Source organism: Bufo bufo, chromosome 3 (genome assembly GCF_905171765.1).
Source record: "Bufo bufo chromosome 3, aBufBuf1.1, whole genome shotgun sequence".
Classification (NCBI taxonomy): Eukaryota; Metazoa; Chordata; class Amphibia; order Anura; family Bufonidae; genus Bufo; species Bufo bufo.
This window is the reverse complement of record NC_053391.1, coordinates 655,497,750-655,517,423: the sequence shown is the minus strand read 5'-3', so window position 1 is coordinate 655,517,423 and position 19,674 is coordinate 655,497,750. Positions and strand designations below refer to the sequence as shown.

The following is a 19,674-nucleotide window of genomic DNA, read 5'->3' as shown; positions in this document are numbered from 1 at the left end:
TCCCCATGCACACAGCCGGATGCTGAACTATTCATTTCAATACCGCTGCAAAAACTGCGCATGTCTACATCGCTGCTGTGATTTTCTAGCAGTAACGTATGCTTTAAAGCTTATGGACACTTTAGGGGCAATTTTTTATTATTGCATTCTACAGTATTTTGGGGCTAAAAATCATTTTATCACTTGGCTTTTATTACAAATTTTCAGCCATGTTCCCAGTATAATGGTATAATCTGAAGGTTCTGTGTTTACATTCAATCCTGTCACCTGAAGGCTCATGTGAAACCTTTATCTGTGATTTCCTGAAGCTCAAACACTTAAGTCAGCGTGACTCGAATTGAGTATTTATGAGCTGCCAAAGCTTTCAAAGAACAGGGTACAGACTGAGCAGCTAGCTCTGCTGGATGATGGGACTCAAACTGACAGTCTGCAGATACAATCAATTAACCCCTATAGTACAAAACTGCTGGGAAATTGTAATACAGACCAAGCGGGGGGGGGGAATAAAGAAAAAAAAAGAAAAGAAAAAAAGATTCAGCCCAAAATGAGGAGAATGCAATAATTAAAAAAATTGCCCCGAAGAATGCAATAAGAAAATTTACCCCAAAGGTGTCCACAGCCTTAAATCCTGTAAAATAAGTTCTTTACATGCACTCAAGGGCCTTTCATTATATATGATGTACCGTGTTTGCTGAGGCTTTGCAGCAGACACTGCAGTAGATGATCTGTGGAGACTGACAAATCCGATCCAGTCATCAGACGTGCTGTTAAAGCGGCATTCTGGTTATACTAAGGTATGCCCTATCCACAGGTTGGGGGGGGGGGGGGGGGGTTCTACCACTGGGACCTCCACTGATCAGGAGTACGGGGCCCCTACTCTCTGCAGCCCTCCCTCTATTAATTTCTATGAGAGTCCCAGAGATTGTAGAGCGCTGTACTCTTCTATATCTGGAGCTTCCATAGAATTGAATGGAGACATGCACAGACGCCCGACCGGCTGCTCCGTTTTGTTGCTGCCAGGTTCCCCCACAGATGATCCACAGGCCTCACAGCTGGAGGATGCTTTGTGGTCAAATAGTCCCGGTGTCAGTCATTTTAATCAGTTCCGATTTGGGTGCCAAGTCCCCACAGATTCCTGAAATAAAGGGACAAAACCTCAGCTGAGCTTTTATTCCCTTCATTTCTCTCCTCAGAGAGACAACTGAATAGTCTACAACTCAAATGAGGGGCAGAGGACCCCTTCATTTATGTAATAAGTGGGGGTCTCACCACTGGGACCCACACATGGATGGAAATGTCACTATGAGTCAGGGAAAGTAGTGGCGATCATACAGGTTAATAAAAAGCATGCCTTATCTTTTATTTGAGAAATACGTACTGGTCACAGGACTGGTGGAGGCGGTGGTCACAGCTGTGGTTTTCACCGCTGCTTTAGTGGTCACGACTGTGGTGGAAGCATTGATCACAGCAGGTCCTACGTGTAATAATAATAAAAAAAATAATGAAAAATCAATTGATCCAATAAAATACAATAGGGATTTTGTGCTACAAACTTGTACCCCATCCTGGTACTAGGATGCAGGGCACTATTATAGATTACGACCGTATCCCATTTCTGGTGTGAAGGGAGCAGTGATCCCTTATATCACACCCCAAAAATGACAAGTAAGCTCCAAGCGTTGTTGTCCATAGAAGAGAAAATCAAAATGAGACCCAATATTACTGTGTAAGCTCTGGTTACCCCGGAGTAAAGAAGCTGGTGCTTCCCTTTTTAATGATCACAGGGCCAGTGCCCCACCAGAGCGTCTGCTACCAATGAGGTTCCTGGAAAGAAGGGGCGTCCTGCACATCCAAGAACAAAGAGGATGGGACCAACCAGGACTGGTCCCGCTCGAGCCAAGGGTCGCAGAATCTGCTTGTATGGTAGTTACACTCTTGGCTCAACCATGCCCTGAAATCACACAGATAATATGTAGATCCAAATGGAAAAATCTACGGCCGTGTGAGACCACGGGTCACGGGAAGCCTTAACGTTTATACAGTACTTCAGTCCTCGATCAGATGAATAATGACAGTCACAAGACCAAAAGCAGACGACATAACAAATGAGGAGACTTCTGACCAAGGCAATGAAGACAGCAGCAGATTTCACGTGGTCTTCCTATTTGCGCGTGTCCTCTAGGAGTTCTTATATACTTTTACATAACTCCGATAAGCCGCAGCCTAGGCCTGTGAAGGCTAACCTCCGGCACTCCAGTTGTGGTGACCATTGGGCGTTTCTACTGAAAATGTATAAATAAAGATGAACGGTATTTTATCCAGCCCAGTGGCGTCGGAAAAGTTTGGGGGGGGGAGGCTTTTGTGATCTCACAGGACAGGATTTATGCCTTTGTTGCCTCTACATATGTGGCTTCTGCATGGAGCCATGACACAGCCATGTGCATGAACCTCAGATGGTCCTCAAACTTCTACCAGCATGCTCCACTCATTTCTGTGGAGTTCTGAGAACAGCCAAAGCAAGTGAACATCTTGGGAGCCGTAGTTTTACCACAACTGGAGTGCTGGAGGTTAGCCATCACATACGCAAACGCGTGAAATGTTCAGACCCTTTGGTCACCGTCTAATACCTAAATGGCGAGGATTGGCTCTGTGAGGCGACACTTTGGTTGGCTACTTTAGGGTTTTACCTTTTACACCTACAGATTTCTGCCACTAACAAACACCGATCAATGATCTAAAGACCTTTCACCCAGGCAGATAACTGCCGCACTAAACGATTGCTGGCTACTTATGATAATTAGTTCATATTTTCGGCAGAACACACCACGAGGCGACAAAAGATTATTTTTACACCCACATAAAACATCTGATCAATCGACGAATGATCTGGTTTGTCAACTGATCAGCAGGCATTTTACACGGGGCAATGATCAAAAGAACTCTTACTATGATTTTTCGTTCTGATGATACCGGGTTGTATAAAATGCCCTCCGCTCTGCTGCATCCACATAGGCATGGTCCCGGATTTGTCGGTCATGTAGTTTGGGACCCCTAAACCACCAGCTGAGGTTTATGGTCCCAAATGTACTCTTAGCAAAATTATCCATCCCCGCAAAGGATAGTAAATGAAAACTGAATTTACTGGGATAAGAGTCCAGGACTCTTCTGCAGTGGCATCGGGCACATGCGCCCTGTGCTGATAGACATACTGACGGTACACCGCGATCAACCACTGCAGCGTGCCTGCACCCGATGCCGCTGGAGAAGACTCCTGGACTCTTTTGCTGGGATGGATGGGTTTGCTATGGGCAGATTTAGGACCCTAAATTCCAGATGCATAATGGCATGCTGGTGGTTTAGGGGCCTCAAGCCAGGGGACCAGTTTCTGTTTAAAAAAAAAAAAACACCCTGTGCATCAAATCTTGGTTGTTGATGGAATGGATGTGAACGGGAGAGGGTTGCCGTGCCTGTACTTACCTCTGTAATGACTGGGTGGTCTGGTCCTTCATGAAGCATGTGAAGAACACAGAACACAGAGGACATGTAATCACATGTAAAGAAAAACACCACATAATGTAAAAAAAAAAAACACACCTCGAAACCCGACATCATGCAATCCTCAGCAATGTAGCTTATGGAGATAAAACAATTTGGTTCAAAGACTTCTGGCCATATAGGTCAGTCTGTAGGAGCGGTGTAGGACTATCGCCCCCTACAGGTCTAATGTGTGCCTCCAGTCCACTGAAGGCTCCCTATAGGGGCAATTCTCCTGTTTGAAGCCAAAATGTGAAGTCCACTACGGCATAAACTTAAAAATGGGTGACGAGCGCTGAATATTCTCTAAGTCTGTAACCTACTACGTGCTGAAATCTCAATGTGGTTCACATAGGCCAGTGATGGTCAATCTGTGACTCGCCAGCTGTTGCAAAACTACAACTCTCATCATGCCCTTATAGCTGCAGGCCTCTAAAGCCGCTGCACAAGATTAGGCCGATTTCACATCAAAGTTGGGTTTTCCTTCTTTCTGTTCCATTAGAGCAGGGATCAGCAACTTCCCACACTCCAGCTGTTCTGAAACTACAACTCCCAGAATCCTCCTTTCACTTCTATGGGACTTACAAGAATAGCAGATTAAGTATGCATGCTAGGAGTTATAGTTTCACAGCAGCTGGAGTGCCGAAGGTTGCTGATCCCTGGATCAGAGAATCAGCGCATGGCACACTAACAAAGAGCATTGCTTGGCTCCACATCCATGTATCACAGTACAGCGCAGTCTTCAGTCCTTCTCTCTCCTCTCCTGACCGATCTTCTAAGGCATGGCTGTTCCGGCAGACAAACACAGAATCAGCCGGACACAAACTGCAACATGCAGGGGGTTTGTGTTCGGCCGGTTCTCCGCTTGTCTGCCGAAATGCGTACAGATCTCCGCCGGACCCAATTATACTTTAATAGGGCAGGCGTTGAATTCACACCAGCTGATCTGGTCATTGTTTAGGAGAAGAGAGTGAGAGACAAGATACTCAGGCTAGTTTCACACCTGCGGCGTGTGTATTATTAGTTACACATTCTTCGAATCCGGTATTTCCGGCCGGCTTCATTAAATATAATGGGGTCTGGCGGAGCTCCAGCCGCATTCCGGCAGAAATGTGGAGAATCGGCCAGACACAAACCGCTGCCGTTTTTTGTCCAGCCGATTGCCAGCATTGTCTGCAGCATCAGGCGGCCGGATCTACGTGCCGCAGAAATGAAAACTAGCCTGAGCCATCAGACACCTATGTCAGATTTCACTGTGAACAGCATTCTGCAGTCTGCTAAACACTGACACATAGAAGCTGCAGAAGCCAGAGCTAATTTTGAATAAAACACAATTTCAAAAAATGCTTTGCAAGCAGAAATACATAGACTTAAAGGGGTTATCCACGTCCCCAACAGCCCGCCCACAGGCCGGGCCCCTCACAGGTAATATACCTATACCGCTTCGCCGCTTCTCCCTATACACGGATGAAAACAGCCGGGGATGAGCCTCCCTAGCGTCACCCGCGACACCAAATGTTTTCATCCGTGTACAGGGACAAGCAGCAGCGTCAGTGTGGGGACCAGGAGCGGGCCAAGTATATTACCTGTGAGGGGACCGGCACATGAGGGGGGGGGGGGGGGGGCTGTTGCATAACCCCTTTAAGTAAATTAAACTGCTTCCAAGTTGTCCACAGCCTTCAAGGTTAAACCTATAATCCATAAGACTCGTTTGGTGCTGCATTTATTTAGACTAATTTGAATACGGACCATAGAGAGTGCAATTTGGCCAACACTACTTTGACTTGCAAATTCCTCTATGAGGCTAGGATGTATGGAAAATTGACTCCGATTTCTACGAAATGAGTTATTCCCCTGTGCTGCTGTCACGGAAGAAGATTTAAGAAATAAAAGTAACAATAAGCTGTTCCATAAAGCAAAGACGTCACTGCCTGAACGAGCAGGAATCTTTACAGGAGGTCACCGTATCATAAACCGTCCAGGAGGAACCAGCTACAACTGAACGCTGCCGGCCCCGTACAAGTATAAAGCACCATGTTGTAGGTACAAACAGGAAATGTATCTGGTGGTGTAATGCACAAAACACACACATAGCTGAAACATCACAAAGACAAGAGACACGAGGGCTCAGGATACACAGCGCAGACTGAAGAACGACGTACAATCAAAGGGGAAAAACAACAGAGCAGATAGGAAACACTTGGGGGTGCCATGAGATGGGGGCATCTTCCATGACCTTACCAGGCTGGTCCAGCAGGAGCCACCTATGTTCCCACAAATAAAATTCCACCACAGATTTCATTGCGGAATACAGACGTTTTCCACCGTAGATAGCTTTTCATGGACCTCAATGGAAAAAACATTGCCATGTGCACATTGTGGCGCTTTTCCCCTCTTCTGAAGTTCTATGTTACTTCTTAGGAACGGATTGTTAGTGGATGTTGCATCAATGGGGAAAACAGCTAGCGGTTTTGGAAGCGTTTTTAGTGGCATTTCCACCACCAAAAACTTCTGAAATATATCCCAACCAAGGTCTGGCAAAACCTCTACTAAAACCCATACTAAAACGCTGGTGATACTCCTCTATATCCACCATCAAATTAGAAATCTGCCACCAAAACAGACCCACTTTCAGCTAGCGATCTACGACTAATTTTCCTGCTGTGGATTATGCCGTGTGAACTTAGACTAATTCTCCTTAGTTTGGGGTAGTCCAACCTCTCCAACGGTAGACATCAGGAGATGTTCTGCAGTCACTAAAGAGATGAGATTATGACGGGATATACAAAAAAAAAAAAAAATCATCGTGTCTATGGCCGACGCACCAACTGCTCACATCCCGTGTACACACCGGGAAAGCTGTAATTAAGAATTTAGCATAGCCACTGAGCTATTCAAAAATTTTTATCTGTATAGCGCCACCTGCTGTTTGTTCTTTTTCTTATTTCTTTGTCCGGCTCACTGAGAAGGTCGCACATGCTCAGTTTCATCAACTGCCTCCTGAGCTGTGATAGGCAGAGAGCTGCAGCAGAATGGACACGCCCCTGAGCTGCAGCAGAAAGGACACGCCCATGAGCTGCCAGCTCGATATAAATCTAGCAGAGCAATACGGTTTGACAGACGTATACTGACTGTGGGCTCCGGAGTAGTAAAAATTTTACCAGATTGTTTGTAGCGACTGAGGCAGCCTTATGATCTTTATATTTAGTGCCAAGGATGAGATTAAACCCTGTCCTGGGAGATCAGGAAAGCCTCTGACCAGGATCAGACAGGATGGGGACTGATCTCCCCTTTGGCACTACATATGCAGCTCAGCCTAGGTCCTTCAGTGGTCATAGATGGAAATCAGACTCACGATACAAGAGACGGGACCTTTCTGCACCTTTTTCTTCGCTGATCTCTATAAAGTATCAACATGAATATTGAACGATGCAGAACCGAGACCAGGATAATATCTTCCAGCGTTCCGTCGAGGAGAATTACCTTGTGTTTTTGCAGTTGAGGAGGTAGAAGCCACCGTTGTGGAAGTAGAAGCCGCCACTGGCGTAGGAGTAGTGGCATTGGAGGAGTTGGAGGACACGGGCACTGAGGTTGTGGTGGCATTTTCTTGCACTGTAGGTGAAGTTGATGTGGTATTGATGAGTGATGGAGCCCCCTTAGTTGTACTCTGATCAGTGGACGGCACAGATGCTGTAAATGAGAGCAAAGATAATGAGTATTAAAAAACATTTCTTGTATTGCAAAATCTTGATATTCATGTTTTAACCGTGAATGAGGAGAACTACAGGGAAACTGGGGGCTGTACAGAAAATTAATCCCCACCTTAATTGCCGATTTTGTAAACGAGCAGGGGATAAAGTACTTGATTGGAGGGGGGCCGACCATTGGGGCCTTCACTGATCTCAAGAACAGGGCGACCCAAAGTCCCCAAAATGAATAAAGCGGCACCAATTAAAAAAAAAAAAAAATCTTATATAAGGCTTTTCAGCTTCTGGCTGGAGGGCTGAGTTCACACGGGCGAGATTTCCGCACGGGTGCAATGCGGGAGGTGAACCCACACTGAATCCGGACCCATTCATTTCTATGGGGCTGTGCACATCAGCTGTGATTTTCACGCATCACTTATGTGTTGCGTGAAAATCGCAGCATGCTCTATATTGTGCGTTTATCACGCAACGCAGGCCCCATAGAAGTGAATGGGGCTGAGTGAAAATCGCAAGCATCCGCAATCAAGTGCGGATGCGGTGCGATTTTCACGCATGGTTGCTAAAATGAGTCTATTCACTATTATTTTCCCTTATAACATGGTTATAAGGGAAAATAATAGCATTCTTTAATACAGAATGCTTAGTAGGTGGTCAATTGAGGGTTAAAAAATAATTAACTCACCTTCTCCTCTTGATCGCGTAGCTGCCGGTATCTTGTTACTTCTTTAATCATGAGCTGCCGGCTAAGGCCTCTTTCACACTTGCGTTGTTGGGATCCGGCATGCACTTCCGTTGCCGGAGGTGCCTGCCGGATCCGTAACAACGCAAGTGTACTGAAAGCATTTGAAGACGGAACCGTCTTCCAAATGCTTTCAGTGTTACTATGGCACCCAGGACGCTATCAAAGTCCTGGTTGCCATAGTAGTAGCGGGGAGCGGGGGAGCGGTATACTTACAGTCCGTGCGGCTCCCCGGGCGCTCCAGAATGACGTCAGAGCGCCCCATGCGCATGGATGACGTGATCCATGTGATCACGTGATCCATGCGCTTGGGGCGCCCTGACGTCACTCTGGAGCGCCCGGGGAGCCGCACGGACGGTAAGTATGCTGCTCCCCTGCTCCCCGCTACACTTACCATGGCTGTCAGGACTTTAGCGTCCCGGTAGCCATGGTAACTATTCAGAAAAAGCTAAACGTCGGGTCCGGCAATGCGCCGAAACGACGTTTAGCTTAAGGCCGGATCCGGATCAATGCCTTTCAATGGGCATTGATCCCGGATCCGGCCTTGCGGCAAGTCTTCAGGATTTTTGGCCGGAGCAAAAAGCGCAGCATGCTGCGGTATTTTCTCCGGCCAAAAAACGTTCCGTACCGGAACTGAAGACATCCTGATGCATCCTGAACGGATTACTCTCCATTCAGAATGCATTAGGATAATCCTGATCAGTATTCTTCCGGCATAGAGTCCCGACGACGGAACTCTATGCCGGAAGACAATAACGCAAGTGTGAAAGAGCCCTAAAGGACCTGTGGTGACATCACATCACATGGTCCAATCACATGGTCCATCACCGTGGTGATGGACCATGTGATCTGACCTCACCACAGGTCCTTCAGCCGGCAGCTCATGATTAAAGTAGTAACAAGAGACCAGCAGCTATGCGATCAAGAGGAGAAGGGGAGTTAATTATTTTTTATTTTTTAACCCTTAATTGACCACCAATGATTCTCTATGGAGATGACAGATCGCAGCAATGATCGCTCGCCCCATTAGGAGGAGAGGATTGCTGTATGTAAATGAAACACTCAACTCTGCCGACATCAGGCACATTGAGTCCACCAGGACCGAAAGGCAGAGGCATGCTATAAGATTGCCAGAAGTTGCCCAGATGTGAAGCTTTATAGTTTCAGGCTGGAAAGCACCTTCAAACCAGAGGAGAGGTTAAGACATGCAAATGCTGGACGGATGGGTCTATGGGTGGGTTGCTTTAGCACAACCGGTTCAGTACATCCTTCAAAACAATCTCTCTACTTCCTATCTTGGGTCATAAAAACAAATCAAAAATCACACGGCGCCATGTGATTGCAAATGCAATAAAGAAAAAATTGATTGTGTAGCAAAAAAAATAAAAATTTTTTTTTTTCATCAGGGGGAAAGTATGTTGACAGCCATACAAATGTGCTTTACTGCTGACGCCATAAATGTCCCATAAATCCTTAACATACAATATGCAGACAGGTCACTTGGGAATAACCCTTTATATATCACAAGGAAGGGCAAAATATATAAAATGGCAAACAAAATAAAAAAAAAAAATTATAAAAAAATTCCTGAATCTGACGATTTGAAATGGTCACAAATAATTGGAGCACCTAAAACTGGTCTTAAAGGGAACCTGTCACCAGGATTTTGTGTATAGAGCTGAGGACATGGGTTGCTAGATGGCCGCTAGTACATCTGCAATACCCAGTCCCCATAGCTCTGTGTGCTTTTATTGTGTAAAAAAAACGATTTGATACATATGCAAATTAACCTGAGATGAGTCCTGTAGGTGAGATGAGTCAGGGACAGGACTCATCTCAGGTTAATTTGCATATCTATCAAATCATTGTTTTTTTTACACAATAAAAGCACACAGAGCTATGGGGACTGGGTATTGCGGATGTGCTAGCGGCCATCTAGCAACCCATGTCCTCGGCTCTATGCACAAAATCCCGGTGACAGGTTCTCTTTAATGGACTCCTCCACTGACGAGTATGTGTATGTAATATATACCACGTGTTAAAGGAGTATTCTAACGGCACAGGATTTCTAATAACTGTCACATAGGTATCACCATTGGACCTCCATCGATTTAGACAATGGACAGCTTACCATGCATGTACGTGGCCATTACAGTTATCCAAGACTACAACACTGTTAGCCTATCCTGTTCGCTGGTGGTGCCTTAAGAGTTGGAACCCCACATATCTATCAGTTAATTGCAGGGGCTGCAGAGATCACTGGCCCATTCTTTGGCAGGTACAGCTTCTGACAACCCGGAAAACACCTTTAAAGGGTTACCTAAATCATGTTCTCAACAAAAGTTCAGGTACCCCCCTAACCCGTTCCTGGCCAAGGACCTATATCTCATACATTATGGCGGGATGGCACTTCATGTACCTGCAGCTCTCACTTCCAAACCGATCTCTAAAGGATGTATCTCTGGCTGTATGTCAGCCTGATACCAGGTCAAAGCAGGCCCCCTCCTTCAGCCAGCTGCGATCTCAGCCAGCGAGGAAGAGGAGGAGGCCAGAAGACGACATGCCAACAGCCTGCTGGGAAAGGAAGAAAAAATGAGTTCCCCTTCAGCCTGTACATGACCTCAGGGGGAGGGTAATATGGACTCCTGTTCATGTTATCAATCCCCCTCAATCAGACGGCATACTTGCATTCTGATTGTCACATATAGGGGGAGTAAGAAGATTATTATTTGCTCATTTAATCCCCCACCCCTGCTCCTTATTAGACAACTTATTGACGCTATGATCCAGACGTTTACCAGCGTCCTGATCACAGCATCAAATAAGTTGCATAAAACATTTTACACTGTCCCTTCTCCTGTGCATACTGGATCTGTAGCGTATAACAGGGATGCCCAACCTGTGTGGCCCTCCGGCTGTTGAAAAAACTACAATTCCCAGCATGCTTGCAGAGCTTACAGCTATTGTTGAGCATCCCTGGCGTATAACCCATGGACTGCTTCTCTGGGGATACCTGCTACACACTAGTCACAGGGATAACCATTATCACTAGAGAGGAATCTGATATTTTTGATAGATGGAAAAGATTTTCATTAGTTAGAAAAAAAAAATCTTTTTATTGACTGTCGCCATGGAGGTCGTGCTGCAGTACCCAGACATGGCCACTACGCGGTGTACGGAGTCTTCTGCTTCCTGTTTTGTATACTGTACAGTTTCCAGCGCAGCAACTAATCAAAACAATGGTTAGGTCGCAATAACGCCTGAACAGGCAAAAAAAAACAACGTCTGATGCGTATAAATACGCACAATGATTTCACCGCCATTCTTGAGCGCTGTGAACGGCACAGGCAGCACAGCAATCCAATCACAAAGCTTTGTTATTAGAGAGGAGGCTGCTGATTTGTCAGTATCAACGGGCTGCCGTGCCATTGGCCGATCCTCATACACACCCCTTCTCCCGCGCGCTGAACACAAAGCTGCAGCATCCATTTCATTAATTATGAAAAAGGGCGGTGTCCGCGCCGCCACCCGCGCCATTGCCAGTTGCTGATGAAGGGAAAGCATGGCGGGAATGGAGCCTCTGCTGAGCAAAGACATGGAGAGACGTGCCAGGCTTGTGCCCAGGTTATGTAACACCAGGAGTGCCCTGCAGGCTTCTATCTGCTACTGGGAGCTCCACGTGGAGGGTCATCAATGGAAAACTAATAACCAAGAGGCTAAACAAAACCCTGCTTCTTAGGTTAAATCATAACTGTCATTTGATTGCTCTGATACCTAAACACCAGAAGGAATTATTTTTTTAGAAACCTGCTGTTTCTCTAGATAACCTTATGTTGATAGTAGTGTTAATAGAGTCTCCAGGGTCTATAAAAGCAGGTACCCTACTTTTATAAACCTTTGAGACTCTATCAACATAAGGTCATCCAGAGAAACAGCAGGCTTTTAAAATAGTAGTGTTATGTTAATTAGTTATGTTGATAGTAGTGTTAATAGAGAGTCTCAAAGGTTTACAAAAGTAGGGTACCTGCTTTTATAGACCCTTGAGACTCTATTAACACTACTATCAACATAAGGTTATCAAGAGAAACAGCAGGTTTCTAAAAATCTTGTCTTGCTTTTGGTTTTTAGGTATCAGAGCAATCAAATGAAAGTTCTGATTTAACATAAGGGTCAGAAGCCGGGTTTTCTTTAGCCTCTTGGCTATTAGTTTTTCTATGAAAGTACCCTGGACCAGAGGTCTATTTTCCCGTATGGAGCACAGAGAAGACTATAGGGTACATTATACTGGCTACAGTCCGATATAGTGTGTATAAGACTGTCCCAGACCCCACCAGACCACCACTGCTCCCAGCCACAACACCCAGACGTCACTGTTCAATTCTTATTGCATTGAGTTTTGCACAGTCTACTGCTCCGATCCCTACGTTACAGATTTGGTGCTTCAAGAAAGGTAGGGATTCAGTCTTCTGAGAGATACATTTAAAATGGTCAAAATTTGCCATTTCTGCATGGAAGACATTATAGAGGAGACTGGAAATGGTTTCCCTGCATAAATAGCAACCCCTCAAGGGGGTTGTCCGGGTTCAGAGCTGAACCCGGACATACCCTTCTTTTCACCCAGGCAGCCCCCCCCTGAGGCTAGCAGAGCATCTCATGCTCCAATGTGCTCCTTGCCCTGCGCTAAATCGCGCAGGGCACGGGCTCTTTTGTTTTCAATAACACACGGCCGGGCGGAAGCTTCCGCCCGGCAGTGTGTTCGGTGACGTCACCGGCTCTGATAGGCCTAATAGGGCTTTAGAGCTGCCCTAGTCGTTTTACTGGCTAGGGCAGCGCTAAATCCCACCCATCAGTGCCGGTGATGTCACCGGGGTTCCTGGCAGCCCCATGGAGATCACCGGATCTCCAAAAAATGCCTGTGTCCTGTGCGATTTAGCGCAGAGCAAAGGAGAGCATCGGAGCATGAACTGCTCCGATGCTCATGTCAGGGGGGCTGCCGGGGTGAAAATGGAGGTATGTCCGGGTTCAGCTCTGAACCCGGACAACCCCTTCAATGTTATATAAGCCTACGTATTATATATATGAATAACTACAATTTTCGCACTCCTCCTCGACTAAAAATACTCCTCAAAAATGGTCAGAGGAGTATTTTTACTCTTCCGGAAAAAATGTAGTGAGACTTCTGTTGGTAGGGTTGTCGGACCTCCGCCAGTCTGATACTGATGACCTACGCTTAGAATAGATCATTAATATCTGCAGCCCGGACCACCCCTTTAACCCTGAATTCTTATACTTCTGAGTGGATCTGGGCAGTGTTGCATCCGTTGTATCCATAATACAGAATTAAGCCAACTATTCAGGACCCTAAGGCTACCAAATTTCCTAATTTTTCGCCCTATAAGACGCACCGGCCCATAAGACGCACCAAGGTTGTAGAGGACAATATGAAAAAAATATTTTTCATTAGACCTCAGATCAGGCCACCAATCAGACCCCAATGTTAAAAAGACACCAGTAATACCTCAGATCAGACCTCCATGCCTCAGATCAGCCCCAATGCCATCTATAATAAGACCCAGTGCATTTATGAGCCCCCATGTAACATATAAGCCTCCATTATGAGCCCCCATGCCACAGAGCAAATAAAATAAAACACTTAGCTCTCCTGCTCTGGACTCTACCGCTCCTCACCCCTAGCACACTCTGTCTTCTTCCTGCTGCGGCTGTGCGGTCACAGAGCGCCCTCACACTGTGCGCAGCCACAGCCGAGGACCAGGAAGCGGTGAGTACAGAGCCTTCACCGCTTCCCCAGTACTAATGAGCGCTTCCATAATGGAAGCACTCATTAGTATTCACCTCATAAGACGCAGGGCCATTTCTCCCCCACTTAGAGGGGGACCTGCGTCTTATGGGGCAAAAGATCCGGTACTTTTACACTTGCGTTGTTGTTCTCCAGTATTGGGGAAGGGGCATTTTGTTTTGTGACCGCAAGCTGCGATTTTGTGTCTGGTCATAAAAATAAAAAAAACACGGATCCGCCACTGAAAATAATGTAAGTCAATGGTGACGGATCTATTTTCTATGCAGCCTAAAAAAAAAAAAAAACGATCCCTCACCATTGACTTTCAATGTACTTAGTGCTGGATCCGTTTTTTTCCATTCTGATTTCATACAGCCACATAGTTGATACGGTTGAAAAAAAGACATAAGTCCATCAAGTTCAACCAAGGGATAGGTGGGGACGTGAATCCCAGAAGGAAGTGAGACTCAGATTTCTACACATTTTCATAAGCATTAATGTTGTTTACTTTTAAGAATTTGTCTAAACCCTTTTTAAACTGTCCCCTGTTCCTGCTGTGACCACGTCATGAGGACGTCTATTCCACAGCGTCACCGTTCTTACAGTAAAGAAGTTTTGACGCTTCCGAGACTGAACTTTTTCCTCTCCAGTCGGAGGCAGTGCCCCCTCGTCTTTTGGGGGGGATTTTACATGGAACAGCTTTTCACTGTATTTTTTGTATGGCACATTTATATATTTGTATAGGTTAATCATGTCCCGCCTTAGACGTCTCTTCTCAAGACTAAATAAATTCAATTCTTTCATCTTTCTTCATAACTAAGACCCCCCATGCCCCTTATCAGTTTAGTCGCTCTCCTCTGTACTTTTTCCAGCTCCAGGGCATCCTTTCTATGGACTGGTGCCCAGAACTGAACTGCATATTCCAGATGAGGCCGCACCAGCGGTTTGTAAAGTGGTGATAATACATCCCTGCCGCGCGAGTCCATGTCTCACTTAATACATGACAATATCCTGGTGGCCTTAGAAGCAGCTGATTGACATTAAATTATAGCACAATCACTCAGAGTGTTCAAGTCACCCTGTAGTACATGGACATCTTCCATAGACCGTACAGTACTACACAGCTTAGTGTCATCTGCAAAAATAGAAATGGTGCTATTAATCCCGTCCTCGATATCATTAATAAATTAAATAATAAAGGGCCCAGCACTGAACCTTGGGGTACACCACTTATAACCCGGGACCATTCTGAATAGGTATCATTGACCACAACTCCCTGGACACGGTCCTTCAGACAGTTCTCAATCCAATTACAGACTATACTTTCCAAGCCTATAGACCTTACTTTACCTATTAAGCGTCTATGAGGGACAGTATCAAAAGCCTTTGCAAAATCCAGAAACACTACGTCCTAACAGAATGGATGCATCCTGATGTTCATAATCTAAACGGATCCTTTTAATTCCGGTACCGAGATCCTCTGCTGGATCTCAATACCGGAATTAACAACGCAAGTGTGAAAGTAGCCCAAGAGCGAACAAAAAAAAAACCTTTTGCAATGGTGACCTTGTTGGTGATCATAGAGATGTAGATTTAATATAGAGCTGCGCAAAACTTAAAATCACACGCAGGTGATGGACATAGGTGAACCCGATTCCCCCCGAAATGACGTTTCCAGTTAATACTTAACCAGGAATGTAAGGACAGTCACATGAGGACGACCATATCTCTATAAATCACCTGCGTACGTGACATCTTGTGCAATCAGTGGTGGCTGCAGAGCTTTACCTCGCTGCGTTAATCTCCACCTTACAGCCTGGATGGATAAATATGTACAAACCGATCCAATATCTGTGAGAACGAGAGCGAAGCCCTGTGTGACCATTATTTACTAAGCCTCACGTAATGTCTACAAGATAACTCCACCCGCCCTGTTTAGCCGATTTCAGATTATCACGAATAAAAGCCATGGGAGAAGGAATCAGTGGTGCAGACACATGAGACCTCAGCACTGAAGTGGAGAAAACTTCGCCACCCACAAAAAGCGTCAGCCGTAAAACGTCAGCTCAATAGAAACGAACAGAACCCAACCAGGACAACAAAAATACCCATAAAGGTCATGTTCAAATTTCCAATAGGTGGAGTGGAGTATGACTGCAGGATCCGACCACGCAGGCTGTTTGCCGTCTGTATCCTGAGGGGTACATAGCTCTGTCTAGGAGCTGCTGGCCAAAAAACATTAGGCTATTTACAAAGATGAGTCTTTTTGACTTTTGATGCTTGACAGAAATCCAAAAAATAAAAAGATCAGTATCCACTACTCAAAAAAGTTGGGATATTTGGCTTTCGGGTGAAATCTATGGAAAACTTAAAAGTTCCCGCTCCAGTGATATATTATATCTTGAAAGTCGTGCATTTAAGTAGAAGCATGCAATGGTGATTTCCTCATTTCAAACAATTTATAGACGCAAAAGCCAATACCAGTAGTGTGACTCTTCCGGTCTCTATCTCGGATGCAACCTGCTGATGACACTCTAAGCCAGGGGTGCACAACCTGCGCATGCGGCCCCCAGAGCCAAGATTTGCGGCCCCCATCCTCCTGGACAGAAACACAGCTGATCGGAAAATCAGCTGTGTTTCTGCCCGCAGCGCCGCGCAATGGATCATTACAGCTCCTGCCCCTGCACTGTAGCAGGACGGGTCGTCGGCTGTCAGTGACAGCGGGGAAGCCGAGGAAAAGGCAGAAGCAGTGTATCAGCTTCTGCCTTCTCCTCACACAGGTGAGCGCTATGTAGGGTGGACCCGGCTTGGGGGCAGAGGAGCGCAGAGCTGCAGGGTTAGGAGACCTTATCAGCTCTGCCTGTGTACAATGCAGGCTGGTTTCCCCTGTAACTGGGGCTCCTTTGGATGCCCCAGTTACAGTGGAAATAGTGCAAAAAAAAAAAAGGCTGTGTCCCCAAAAGGTCTTTCAGTGACCTCTTGGGGACAAATTATGTGGAAAAAATTAAATAAGTTCAAAAATTATTTTAAAAAAATATAATAAATCACAAATAAAAGAAAAAAAAATAATAAAATATGATGTGGCAAAAAAAATAGAAAATTATAAAAAAAATACATTACAAATAAAAGGAAATAAATAAAAGGAAAAATTGCTAAGTAAAAGAGTGTTCACTGCCCCCTAACAGTCTTTTTATGATCCCTTGTCATTATGTGGCAAAAATATATTTTAAAAAAATATAGAAAAAAAAAGAAATAATTATTTTTAAAAATATAATACTAATTAAAAAAAAAAAAAAAGTGCAAAATAGAGTGTTCATTGTCCCCCAACAGTATTTTTGTGACCTCTTGGGGGAGATATTATGTGGCAAAAATATATTTAAATAATAAGTAATAAACCAATTATAAAAAAAATAATACAATAAAATATTATTAAAATACAAATAAAAGTAATAAATAAAAGAAAGAGTGAAAAATTCACAGTGTCAGTGTCCCCCAAAGGTCTTTTTATGACCTCTTGGGGAATATTATTTGTAGCAGAAATCTATAAAAAAAATTAAGTTAAAAAAAGATGAAAAATAATAAAATACATAAAAGAAAAAACACCCATACCAACCAAAACCGTTGCCATTATCGCCCCATTCATGTGAAACAAATTATACATATAAATATAACAAAACGACTGACACAAAATAGGGAACTTATTAAAAAAAAATACTATTTAAAAATGTTTTGTGCAGTAAAACAAAAACAAAAAATTATAAGGCCCTATCTGTCAAGTGAGAAATTGCTGCAAAAATTATTTTGGTAGTCCCAACACAAAGTTACAACCGTTTGAACCACCAGGTGCACAAGAACACAAAAAAAGTGTATTTTCAGGCCTGGTTATTAAAGTGTTAACCAATAAGCGCTTTCCCCACTAGTAAGAGAAAGTGCTTACTGGTTATTGCAGGGCGCCTGTAACTGGCAGGAGGCGGTAATAACCAGGGTGCACGGCCTCTGCAGTGAGGGAAATCACTGATTTATGAACAAGTTCCTTCAGCGTGGCCCCTGAACCAGAAGATGCATACTTACCTGCTCCATGCCGCCCTGCCCCCGCTGCCTCCCTGCTCCATGCCGCCCTGCCCCCATCTTCCGGTTCCTGCACTTTTACACCTGTCCGTACATAACCATGGTCACATACACCGCTCCAGTCAATGACTGGCTGCAGCAGTGACACGCTGCTTGTGGCCACATCACCGCTGAAGCCAGTGATTGGCTGCAAAGGTACATGTGACCATGGCCATGCACTGACAGGTGTAATCAGTGCCGGGAGCAGGTAAGTATAACTCTTCAGTTTAAGGGGCCATGCTGCAAGAACATGTTAAAAATTCATTTTTACTGGGAAATCCCTTTAAGCCAGGGTGGATTAGCCATAGATTTCACAGGGAAACTTCCCAGGGGGCTGCCTGAGCCCTCCTCACGGCCAGCCAGTGAGAGTTTTTGGGGATGTATTTTGTGCTCATGGGGGCAGTATTGTGTGATGAACTATGGGGCGGTATAATGTGCCACAATATGGTATTGCTGGCCCGGACTTCCATCAATTTTGTACTACAAAACGGGGCCACTGTTAGTATTTTTCCAGGGCCAGCAGCGAGATATTCAGGTCAATTATTGGAAACACGTCTTCATAGGGACACTCACTCATGATAACTGGCGGTATAATCGTGCCGCACATCTCTCTGTGTGATCAGGGATGTGCTACTCAGTCAATGTAACTAAATGAAGGAGGAATGACTGTGATAGCGATCATTCCTCCCCAGTTACTTTACATCGGCCTGTGTACATTGCGGCCCCTTGAAATAGAGCGATGTGACAATGCGGCCCTCAGACCAAAAAAGGTTGTGCACCCCTGCTCTAAGCCAAGCGGCCACTTCTGTCTGAGAACATCCTGCTTGAAGCCTCGCAGTGGCCAGGTACTGTTAATCAATTGTTAGATGTCATCTTGGTCTCATGATGTCAAGATGTGAACAGCATGATGAGGAGGACTGTTTAAATACCAATTCTAATTGAACCAGGAAATTTATTTGGCGATTCTTGGATCAAACGCCTCACACTACTGTCAGCCGAACCCACTTTTTCCAACATTTGTCAGGGGAAGAGAAGGATCGGACGCATTGAATTTCAACGCCCAATCCTTCAGAGGTGTCCGGCAGCACTGTGCTCTTTTCTCCCCGTTGAAACCATGGGTGAACTGAATGTGTATGTGCGAGTTGGGAGGGGTGGCTGTCAGGTTACCTTAAAGGGGTTGTCCGGCTTACAGATATTGATGACCTATCCTCAAGATAGGTCGTCAATATATTGGTGGGGGTCCAACACCTGACACCCCCAGAGATCAGCTGCTTCTGCGGCGTTGGACACCATACCGCTTCAGTACATGATGTATTGACTGTGTCGGGGTACTGCAACTCAGCTCCCGCTCAACAGAATAGCAGAGGTGCCGCGATACACCTGCGCCAGAAACTACGCGGAGCCCTCTGCTTCCATTAATGTGTACCGGGCCTAATATTCAGTACACAAGTCACCTCTGCCGGCACCAAAAGTGTGTGTGTGTGTGTGTGTGTGTGTGTGTGTGTGCGTTAATCCTGTGAACCGGGCCTAATATTCAGTACACAAGTCACCTCTGCCGGCACCAAAAGTGTGAGTGTGTGAGTGTGTGTGTCGGCACCAAAAGAGTGTGTGTGTGTGTCGGCACCAAAAGTGTGTGTGTGTGAGTGTGTGTGTCGGCACCAAAAGTGTGTGTGTGTGTGAGTGTGTGTGTCGGCACCAAAAGTGTGTGTGTGTGAGTGTGTGTGTCGGCACCAAAAGAGTGTGTGTGTGTGTCGGCACCAAAAGTGTGTGTGTGTGTGTGTGTGTGTGTG

General features: G+C 45.3%; 1 protein-coding gene across 1 annotated transcript in view; it reads right to left on the bottom strand.

Annotated features, from left to right (window-relative positions):
• The window catches only part of TMEM123 (transmembrane protein 123), a 39,284-nt gene that overhangs the window by 12,787 nt on the left and 6,823 nt on the right, over positions 1 to 19,674 (bottom strand). Inside the window, exons 2-3 of the mRNA XM_040426290.1 lie at positions 7,018 to 7,224; positions 1,379 to 1,474 (exon numbers count right to left, since the gene is read on the bottom strand). Coding sequence (XP_040282224.1) covers positions 1,379 to 1,474; positions 7,018 to 7,224 — 303 coding nt within the window. The remainder of the gene's footprint in view (positions 1 to 1,378; positions 1,475 to 7,017; positions 7,225 to 19,674) is intronic.